The sequence below is a fragment of the Lacerta agilis genome, chromosome 4, assembly GCF_009819535.1.
Source record: "Lacerta agilis isolate rLacAgi1 chromosome 4, rLacAgi1.pri, whole genome shotgun sequence".
NCBI lineage: Eukaryota > Metazoa > Chordata > Lepidosauria > Squamata > Lacertidae > Lacerta > Lacerta agilis.
The window spans coordinates 90,244,839-90,255,506 of NC_046315.1; the positions used below are offsets into that span (position 1 = coordinate 90,244,839).

At 44.7% G+C, this 10,668-nt stretch overlaps 1 protein-coding gene across 1 annotated transcript; it reads right to left on the reverse strand.

Moving 5' to 3' along the window:
• Nucleotides 1-3,590: 3,590 nt before the first annotated feature.
• LOC117045106 (2-oxoglutarate receptor 1-like) lies at nucleotides 3,591-6,132 on the reverse strand. The gene is made up of 2 exons (XM_033145887.1): nucleotides 6,065-6,132; nucleotides 3,591-4,611 (listed from the first exon to the last, which is right to left on the reverse strand). The coding sequence occupies exon 2, from the start codon at nucleotides 4,601-4,603 to the stop codon at nucleotides 3,614-3,616; it is 990 nt and encodes a 329-aa protein (XP_033001778.1). The 5' UTR covers nucleotides 4,604-4,611; nucleotides 6,065-6,132; the 3' UTR covers nucleotides 3,591-3,613.
• Nucleotides 6,133-10,668: the final 4,536 nt, after the last annotated feature.

Here is a 10,668-nt window from a genome sequence, read left to right on the forward strand (position 1 = left end):
GGATCCATGCACTCCCTGGAAACCAACCCACTTTCTTAGTGCCAAACGTTTGCACTTCAGGAGATAACTAGGCATTACATGGGAGAGGAATGTTTTTGTTTTTCAAAAAGCCGTAGTGGGGTCTCCTGATTTAAACCAGGGCTGTGGGAAAGGGAGCACCTCTGTGTTGTGTCCCTGATCCAGATCACTGCTCCCTTTCTTGGTGTTGCACATCTAGTTAAGCCCCCATGTCCATTCCTTACACTGTGATCATTGTGCCCAAGGGGGCAATCCAAACCCAAGATCTGCCGGCATGAGTAGAGTCTGGAACAGATGTAAGTCTCCCATCCTGGCTCCGCCGAAGCTCATTGTCTGAGTTGAAGCTGCAATGAGCCATGAAAATAGGGCATTCTGGGCTGGTGGGGGTGTGACAGGGCAGGAGAGTGAAGGGGGGAAGAGACTTACCCCTATTCCAAACTTTGTTCAGCTCAGTCACGTGAGCTAGCAACTCAGCAGAAGTTACCCTGGCAAAAAGGGTCATGCAATTAAAACTTTTAAGCTTGTTTTTCTTCTTCCAGGCTTGGGCTATCTCAACCGGCAAGTAGACCTACTCCCAAACAGAGTTTGGAAATGGGACAGGTTGCACCAGCATAATTTACCCCGGTGTAAATTAGACTGGCTTCCTATAATTCGGATTGCTCTTCCCAACTGGAACCAACCCTATAACTAGAGTGGTCTGGTTCAGCAGGGATCTTTGTATGTCTCTATGACTTCAGACCTGTTGCTTGGCGGCAGAGGGTTGGTACAAGTCACAATCCGGGCAAATTTTATTTATTTTATTTACAATGTTTTTATAGCGCCCGTTAACAACAAGTCCTCCAGGAGGTCTGCAGATCTTCTTCTTTTTAAAAATCAAACAAAACCATAAATATGAAATACAACATGGACATAAAATCAGAAACAAATTCAGAAACTGCATCAGAAGAAAAAGCAAAGTAAAATCCGTGTGCAGGAGGAATATTGGTACATGGGAAGAAGTCCTCTAATCAGAAGCTAAATGCTTAGAAAGCCCTGGCTTCGTGGCACTCCAGATTCTGACGCTGCCCATGAGATTAAGATTTAGGGAGTTGTGTCAGGGTAAGTAAAGGGGAACTTTCCATTCATTTATTTATTACAGAGTTTCCCAAACTTGGATCTCCAACTGTTTTTGGACTAAAATTTCCATCACCCCGTCCACTGGTCCTGCTAGCTAGGGATGATGGGAACTGTAGTCCAAAAACAGCTGGAGACCCATGTTTGGGGAACACTGATTTATTACATTTAAGCTCCGTCTTTCCTTTAAGGAGCTCAGGGTAGCATCCATGACTCCCTGCTCCTATTTTCCCACTTACAACAACCCAGTGAGATTAGGCAGAGAGACAATAACTGATTCACAGTCACCTTCATGGGTGAGTGGAGATCTTAACCCAGGTTTCCCCACTCCAAGTCTGACCCTCTAAAGGTTAGAGCAGGGGTCGGCAACCTAGTGACCCATGGGGGTCGTTTAACCGGCCCATGGACCCCTACCACCCGCTCGGGGACCCCTGCCACCCGCTCGGGGACCCCTACCACCCGCTCGGGGACCCCTGCCACCCGCTCAGTCGCCTCCCGTGCATCACGCTAAACTGGTGTGAAGGAGAGCGGGGATCTCCTTCCGTGACGCTGGCCGGCTTCCCATTGGCTACAGGAAGCTCCTGCGGCCAATGGGAAGCTGCACACGCCTCCTCCACACCAGAAATAGCATTTGCACATGCGTTCGCACGCGCACACACACTCCGGCCCACCGCGGTGTCTGCAGAACTTTGAACCGGCCCAAGTGACAAAAACTTTGCCAACCCCTGGGTTAGAGCTTAAGCACACTTAGAAAGAAAACCTTGTTGTGATGTTCTAAGCGCCTGGCAGGGAATAGGGTTCTAGTGATTGAGCATAAGGCAGTGTTAACATTGTCAGACCCATTGTAATAGTGAGGTCTCCTCGAGAAGAAACTGCAACTTTGAGTTCTGAAGTTTTGTGAATATCTGCATTGGTTGATGCAAATTTTGATGGGGGCCGGGATATTGGTCAGTCATCAACCCAAAATAGAAATTATCGGCATGTCCTTGTTGAAAGAAGCTTGAGAAGTGAACTATCTAATAACATGTGCCTCTGATGAACTGCATCACAAATACAACTTTCTGGGAACTGACAAAACAATATTGCTCCCTCTTCTTCCACCCTGTTATCTCAAGGGGCCCATGCCACCGACCAGAAAGGCCCCAGGTTCTTGTTTAGCATGCACCCAGAAAACACAGGTGAGTTTATGTGGTGGGGGAAGGACAGACATATAAAACTACTTTGTGGCATGTGGGCATAAGAATCCAGTGTAAAGTTATCTGTGGTGTCAAAAACTGAACTGATTTTATTCCAGCAGGTAAAGGGACCCCTGACCATTAGGTCCAGTTGCGGACGACTCTGAGGTTGCAGCGCTAATCTTGCTTTATTGGCCGAGAGAGCCGGCGTACAGCTTCTAGGTCATGTGGCCAGCATGACTAAGCCGCTTCTGGCAAACCAGAGCAGCGCACGCAAACGCCGTTTAGCTTCCCGCTGGAGTGGTACCTATTTATCTACTTGCACTTTGACGTACTTTCGAACTGCTAGGTTGGCAGGAGCAGGGACCGAGCAACGGGAGCTCACCCCGTCGCAGGGATTCAACAGGGATTCCTGTCAGGGAGGAAACAAGCTTTTAAAATAGTGTTTGAGTTACGCCACCAGTTTTGCTGGCTTAATTTACGCTGGGTTCCTACATAATGTGATGAAGCTGGATGGGCATAGGATCTAGCCTAAGTCCCCTCCGATTTACACTGACTTAGCTCTGACTTAGCTGAGGATGCGGGAGTTAAACCTGGCTCAGCCAAAGAAGACTGATCGCTGAAGAATTGATGCTTTTGAATTATGGTGCTGGAGGAGACTCTTGAGAGTCCCATGGACTGCAATCCTTAAAGAAATCAGCCCTGAGTGCTCACTGGAAGGGCAGATCCTGAAGCTGAGGCTCCAGTACTTTGGCCACCTCATGAGAAGAGAAGACTCCCTGGAAAAGACCCTGATGTTGGGAAAGATGGAGGGCACAAGGAGAAGGGGATGACAGAGGATGAGATGGTTGGACAGTGTTCTCGAAGCGACTGGCATGAGTTTGGCCAAACTGCGGGAGGCAGTGGAAGATAGGGGTGCCTGGCATGCTCTGGTCCATGGGGTCACGAAGAGTCGGACACGACTAAACGACTGAACAACAACAATAGCCAAATCCACTGGATCCTAGCCTATTCAAGGTTGGCATAACTTGCTATAGGATTGTTTCCTAAACAACTCTGTTTAACACAACTCCTTCAATATGAAGAGGATCAAAAGGAATGCCATGAATCGAAAGCAACTGATACACACCATACGTTGTGGGAAACAAAGGAAAGTGGATCCATACATTTTATTTCCAGGAATATATGGAAGCTTTTGCACATGAAGAAGTCTTATGGCTCCGCTGAAATTACACAGGTTTGGGGCAGCAGCAAACGCCACCTATTCTTTCATGTTTTGGGCAAGTCACATCACTTTCCCTCCTTATCTATTTCTTATTTGTCTTCATGATCAGTTTGCAGATAGAAAGAATAGCCTGCTGGAAGTTATCACCCAATGCAACATAAAGTATTAAGTTGCCAAAGGTATTTAGTGATGCTAAGGACTGAGTCACAGTAAAAATATCCCGGACTCTCTGCATTGTGCGGCAGCTGGCAGGGTGGATCGTTAGCTCAATGCGAACTCCTCTGAAGATGTGAAATGGCAAGAAACAGACATAGAAGACAACCAGGAGGATCATGGCCAGCAGACGAGCCTTTTGCTTGTAAGCAGTGCCAGTGTGAGGCCCTCTTGCCAAGGTGTAGATAATCACAGCATAGCAAAGAGTGACAGTTACCAAAGGCAAGAAGAAAGCAAATGTCGTTAGGAGCCAGTTATACCACCTCACCGTGAATAAATCTGCAGAGTTAGTAAGATCCTGGCAAATCCATCGGTGGGCGCTTTGTTGCGTCGTGATCACGCGGAATATCGGGCTGGCCAGCAATAAGGAAACAACCCAAACGACAGCACAGGCGGCAATAGCCCATCTCCGTTTCTGGATGGAAAAGCAGTTCATTGGATAGACGACGACAATAAAACGGAAGAGGCTGTAGCAGGTGAGGAAGAGGATGCTGCTGTACGTGTTGAAGTAGAAGTTGAACCGGACAAGCTTGCACATGAATTCTCCAAACATCCAGTTTTCTCCACTGGCGTAGTATTGTATCAGGAATGGAAGGCAAGACACGTACAGCAGGTCTGTAATGGCCAAGTTTAGCATAATGATAGTGCTGCTTTTCCAGGGCCTCATTTTGAAGACATACACGGAAATGACAATAATGTTCCCAGGAAAGCACACCAGAAAGAGAACGCTATAAATTAGAGGGATATAGATGTCCTGAAATGTGGCGCCTTCACCAGTGCAGTTTCCGAAGGCAGTCCATGGACTCTGCAAAGAGGAGAAATTAGCCATGCCTCCAGGTTCGGTGCCCACGGTTGTCATATTCAATTCTTTGAGGGGGAAAAGAAAAAGAAGTTGTTTAGATGATAGAGCGAATATAAATTATGCTCAAATCCTCTCCGTAGGACCATAGAAATACCAACTCAGCTTGACTGGTAGACAGCAATCCTATGTTTAGTTGAGGTAAATGTTAGTGTTGCCAAATGTTCGGACTTTCCCAGACATGTCCTCTTTTTCAGAGGCAAAATCACCATCCGGGCAGGCTTTTAAAATTTTGCTAAATGTCTGGGTTTTCTGAAAACAGCTGCATATAAAACATTACAATAATTTGAACTGGAGCATCGATAACTGAAAGTAGGTTTTTAATGGCTGCGTGCACACCATACATTTGCCTCAAAAGGCACCCTCCCCCCCAAAACCCCAAAACCATGGGACAGTCATTTACCAAGGATGGGCAACAGAAAATCTGGTTGGTCCCTAGGAAATCTGGGCAGATGGAGGATATGAAGAAATCATCCTCTCTCTGTCTGTCTCAGTTTCCCATCTGCTATGCCAGGAACAGGATCCTACAAGTACTTTGTGATGATAAAAGATTACAGCAAAATCGAGCCTCACATTGATCAGCTCTTTTGAAGTATTTTTGACTACAATCCTCAGCAACCAAGCAAGCTTCTTTATTTGTTTGTTTATTTAAATATCTATATCGCACTTTGTCCAAGGGTCATGGGGGCCTGGGTGGGAACACACACAAGTCCCTCTAAAATGAAATGGGACTTCAGAGCAAATGCTTAAGAGCATGCTGCAAAATTAGTTTATTCTGAAATCAACTTTCATGTCATTCCTCAGCTCGAAATATCCAACAGTGAATATTGAAATTCTGCTCACCTTTAGAGCAAATATAGAAACATTGGTGGTTAATTTGCTCCTGCCACCCACCCAATGTCTTTTTTAGGTCATATTTAGGGAGTAGAGATGATAAATTGCCACAAATCTGCTATAGATGTTCCATAACACAACAGTCCAACTGCTTCCAAGGATTTATCACTTGCCCAGAGGCATAGGGGAATTGTTTGAAGGGCCAATTAGAAGGATAATAGACCTTTATGTTCCTAAAATCTGGTTGTCAAATCTGCAATGTGACACCAACCAAGTAGAATCAAGGCAATTTGGCTGATTTTTTTTTGTGTCGTGCTTTTTTTTTTTTTTTTTAAAGCATTTTACATCAGTTTCTCCCAGTTTCCATAATTTAACAATTACTTTATCAAAAGGTAACATGCCTGGGCTATTTTGAGCCAAAGTAAGATTTGTGTGAAAAAGCAAACTATAATGGTCTTTCCATCTTCTCGTTTCCTATAGTATAAATAGCACACTGTAAATGAAACCTTTAAAAAGAGAGTTGTCCTCCCCCTGTTGCAGAATTATCCCACCTCTCCAATATTATAAACAGATCCTATTTACACACAATAAATATCTAAAGTTAGAAAGCAGAGGAATACCAGTTACCTGGGGACTCATTACAAGCTTCCTTTCCCCTTCCATTGTTTTGAGCAGAATGTGACAAGCCTCGGAGGGTGAGCAATCCATACAGCCTAATAATATCACTGGGTGGCAACGCAGAAGCCAGGTGCCTCTGCTGCTTTCGCTGCCAGCTACAATTATAATATACCAATCCAGATTCGTGTAAGTTGATAGCTCATGAAAGTGCTCTGTTTGTATGTGGGCTAAGGGATGTGGCAGCTACTAGACCTGCCCTCTTTGGCATTCTGCTCCGATACCTTTCTCACTGTTTGCAGCCTTTAGGTTCAGGAGGGGTGTGACTCTGAGGACTAAGGCGCTAAGGAGCAGCAGTGGGGAAGGGCTGCGGCCGTCACACCCTGCTGGTGGGCTTCAAGAGAAGACCCTCCAAGTGTCCCTATTTTCCAGGGACGGTCCTGGTTTCCGATTTGATCCGGAATGTCCCGTTTCCCCTTAGAACGTCCCTATTTTCACTGGAGAAATGTTGGAGGCTATGGAGTTATGCAACTGCCAAGCCAAGGAGATAAGTAACTCTACAACCTATAGAAGGCATCTGAAGGCAGCCCTGTATATGGAAGTTTTTTTTAATCTTTAATGTTTTATTATGTTTTTATATGAGTTGGAAGCTGTCCAGTGTGGCTGGAGCAAACTAGTCAGATGGGTGTGGTATAAATAAAAAAATCATCATCATCATTATCATCACCATCATGGAATAGGATGTCCCTGTTTTCATTGGAGAAATGTTGGAGGGTATGCAAGAGGCATCTGGTTAGAATGGATCCCATACCCTCCAACATTTCTCCAATGATGATAGGGACAGTCTGTCTGTCTGTCTGTCTGTCTGTCTGTCTGTCTATCTGTCTATCTATCTATCTATCTATCTAGCCACCCATCTGACTAGATTGCCCCAGCCACTCTGGGTGGCTTCCAACATATAAATAAAAACACAATAAAAACATTAAGCATTAAAAAAATCTTCCATATATACAGGGCTGCCTTCAGGAGTCCTTTAAAGGTTGTATAGTTACTTATCTCCTTGGCTTGGGGTTCGGATAACTCCATAGCCTCCAACGTTTCTCTGATGAAAACACCGACATCCTAAGGAAAAGCGGGACATTCCGGGATCAAATCAGAAACTGGGATGGCTTCACTAAATCAGGGGTGTCCCTGGAAAATAGGGACGCGTGAAGGGTCCGGGACGCTTGGTCTGAACCGCAATGACTCTCGCGGGTTCACTCTCAAATCCAGGAGCAGGAGGCAAGCAAGCAGTAATCTCTGTGTTGCAATTAGTGACTCTACGGCTATGCATAGCTTTCAGTTTGGGCTGTTTCTTATTCATATGCCATGCATTTTGGTAAGTTGTTGTATGGCAGTGATGCTGATGAACAAAGCATATCGCCCATTGCTAGGTGTGCTTACTTAGAAGCAGATACCTCATGTAAGAAAAAAAATGAATTTGGGAAAATAATTCATGATTTTGCAAGGAAAGGGGCTAGAAAAATAAAGCTTTAGAGTGACTTATCTATTTATGAAATGTTTGCAGATGCATTTGGTCCAGGGAAGGGGGAGAAAATCAACACCACCAGACAAACAAATCACGATACCCCTAGGCATGCAAATCAGTACTTGGTGGTGGGCTGTGTGGAAGAGGAAACTTTGACATGTGAACCTTGTCATGCCCTTCTTCCACATATATATTAGGGATATATGTCCTATTTCTCACTGTAGTCTAATTCTTAACTTAAAGGCTCCCTTAGGCATGAGAGCAGGATGACATCACAAAATCTTTCCCAGCATGTTTTGGTTGCCTGTTCTATTGCTCACACCTGTAATTTGCTGCAAAGATTTGGGTACCCAGATTGAGGCCAATCTAGAAGTAGATTGAGTGCACCTGCAATTCCCATGCTGGCAGGGAATGATAGCATAAACCCAAAGGAAAGGACTAGGTGTGAACATTTTCCAGAGCACTGGAAGCCACTGGGTTTAGCAGGTAAGTTCAAGTTTTACTGAAAATGATGGGAGATAGTTTGTCTCATGCAGAAAACACCTATTGCAAGCAATTGATTCCTATGTGTTGCACCTCACCATACAATTAAAGCGCCCCTCCAAAAGTCCTGGGAACTGTAGTTTTGTTAAGGGTAAGGGGTAAACTACAGCTCTAGTGGCAGGATGTGCTTTGTGTATGCAGCCTAAACATAAACATCATGCTTATAGGGAGAAGCATTTTCAGAAAAAGTGACTTAAGCCTCCATATAAGCTTTGGTGGGTGTATTTAAGGATTAAAATGCTGCATAAAGTGTTGGTGCTGACTCTCACTCCACAGGCTCAGGCCATTTCTGGCACCTTAAATGACATGTTCTCTTCACGTGCCGAGCCTTGCTCTTGCCCTGAGGTATTCTCTTGTGTAGAAATGCCTTGCAAGCTGGCCAACCAATTAGTACTTTGCATTTTCCTACAGCGAAGGTACATGCTTCGCTGCGCAGATGAGAGAACGGCCTCTTCTTCTGAACTACTGGAAATAATGAGTGAGCCCCTTTTCACGGGAACGGTTCATAAAATAATTCCAGCATTACAAGGACCCCTGCACAGGGGTTTATTTAGCAGCGAGGTTACTCAGGCCTGGATCCCTTTTATAGAGATTTCCTTAGACGGAGTCAGAGCATCGATCCAATTGGCTGGCTGTTGTCTACACCAGGAATTGCCAGTCAGTATATCTGGAAATTTGAGAAAGCAAATTTAGGAGTTTTGAACCCAATACACATCACTTTTGTACTAGCTCACGTTGAATTAAGTTTGCCATTTTAGTGCCCGTTTACTCAGTTTGGAGATTTTTTCCTTGAGCTCCTTCCAATCCTGTTTTATTCTTACAAACCTGAAGAATTTGGTGCCATCATTTTTAACTGCACTTACTGATACATAAGAGACCTGTCCTGTTATCCCATGACTGCTAAGCTTACTCAGCAGCAGTGGCGGAGCTTCATGCTCCAGCACCGGGGGGGGGGGGCAGAGAGCAGGCGGGGGCGGGGCCTGCCACCTGCACTCCTCTTCCTCCGCCAGTGCCCAGCAGTCTTTGGTGGGGGATTTAATCAAAAGCCTTTTGAAAATCTCAGTATATAATGTTTGCTGGCGCTCTCTCTTCTCCTTATGCTTATCAACACACTCAAAGAACTGTAAAAGGCTAGGGAACGAGGACGTACCCTTGCAAAAGCCAAGTTGCTTTTTTCTTCTTGAAGATTTGTTCTTCTATATGCTTTAGAATTCTCTCTTTAATCATGCTTCCTACCGGCTCCACTGGAACAGATGTTAGATTAACCAGCCTCTAATAACCTGGAACAACAAACCTCTTCTAAATATTGCTGTTAGATTGGCCACTTTCCAGTGCTGACTTACGGAGACTGACTTTAGAGAAGTTACACCTTTTTTTTTTTTTTTTTGTTAGAAGATCAACAATTTCACATTTGCCTTATTTAAGAACTCTCAGCTAGATGCCATCTGGGCTTGATTTTCTTTTAAACAAAACAAACAAAAAACTCTAGAATTTCAATCTATGCCTTGGTTCCTTTCCGGAGAAAGTTACTGGTAGTTTAAGCACAGGGATCTTCTATCTTCTTCTATGAAGAAAGATGCTAAAAGGCTTCTGAAATATACTCGGAGTCAAGTGTGAATTTCATGCTCTTTATTCAGCTCATAGTAGTGAGGAATGCAGTTCCCCCAAAACGTTTGCTTTATATACACTATTTACACAATGGGCCCCACGTGATTGGCTAATTCCGGGATACTCCTGTATGCCAATCGGAGTGCGGATTCACTTCCACCTGGAGCTGGATTGGGTGGCTCCTGCGGACCAATCAGACTGCTGCAATCTCAATCCTATTGTTCTGGGACCAATCAGACTGCTGCAATCTCAATCCTATTGTTCTGGGACCAGTCAGACTGCTGCAATCTCAATCCTATTGTTCTAGGACCAATCAGACTGCTGCAGTTTGGATCCTATTCAACTCAGTACATAACAGCTTCCTTCATCTCCTCTGTACTCTCCTTATTTACAGGCTCATCCAGATTTCCTTTTGCACTTCCAGGCCCATTTCAGAGCTTATAGCTCCGTGTCTGAGTAGGGGGTAGGTTTTTGGTCCTTGTGCTTTCCCAGGGAAAACCCGCATTTTGCTGGTGAATCAGAGCAACCAGTCATCTGCTGAAAACCCGATTGCTGTTTGCTCCGAAACATGGGCTTTCCTGGGGAAAGCACTGGGATTTAAATAATAACAATGATGCTTGGACACAGAGCTTTAAAGCTCAGACCTGTGCCTAGAAATGCAGCACAGGTCTGGGTGAGCCCTTCTTTTAGCACACCCTTAACTTCCTTGTCATCCAAGGGTCTGCTGCATTGTCTAAATAGTTTCCTGCACACTGTACCTTTAAAGCACATCTGAAGTATATTCTTTTTCTCAAATAATTGTGGGCAACTCAGTTTACCCTTCACGGAGTTGCATTTTTCAGCAACCTGTAAACTACAGGGCCCAGAATTCTTTGAGGGCAGAATGTGTTTTGAATGTGTTTTAAAGGTACAGTGTATTCATAGACCTATTTGAATA

Bases quoted from the DNA above. Each gene is read 5' to 3' on its own strand.
- LOC117045106 (XM_033145887.1), bottom strand. From the start codon at position 4,603: ATGACAACCGTGGGCACCGAACCTGGAGGCATGGCTAATTTCTCCTCT.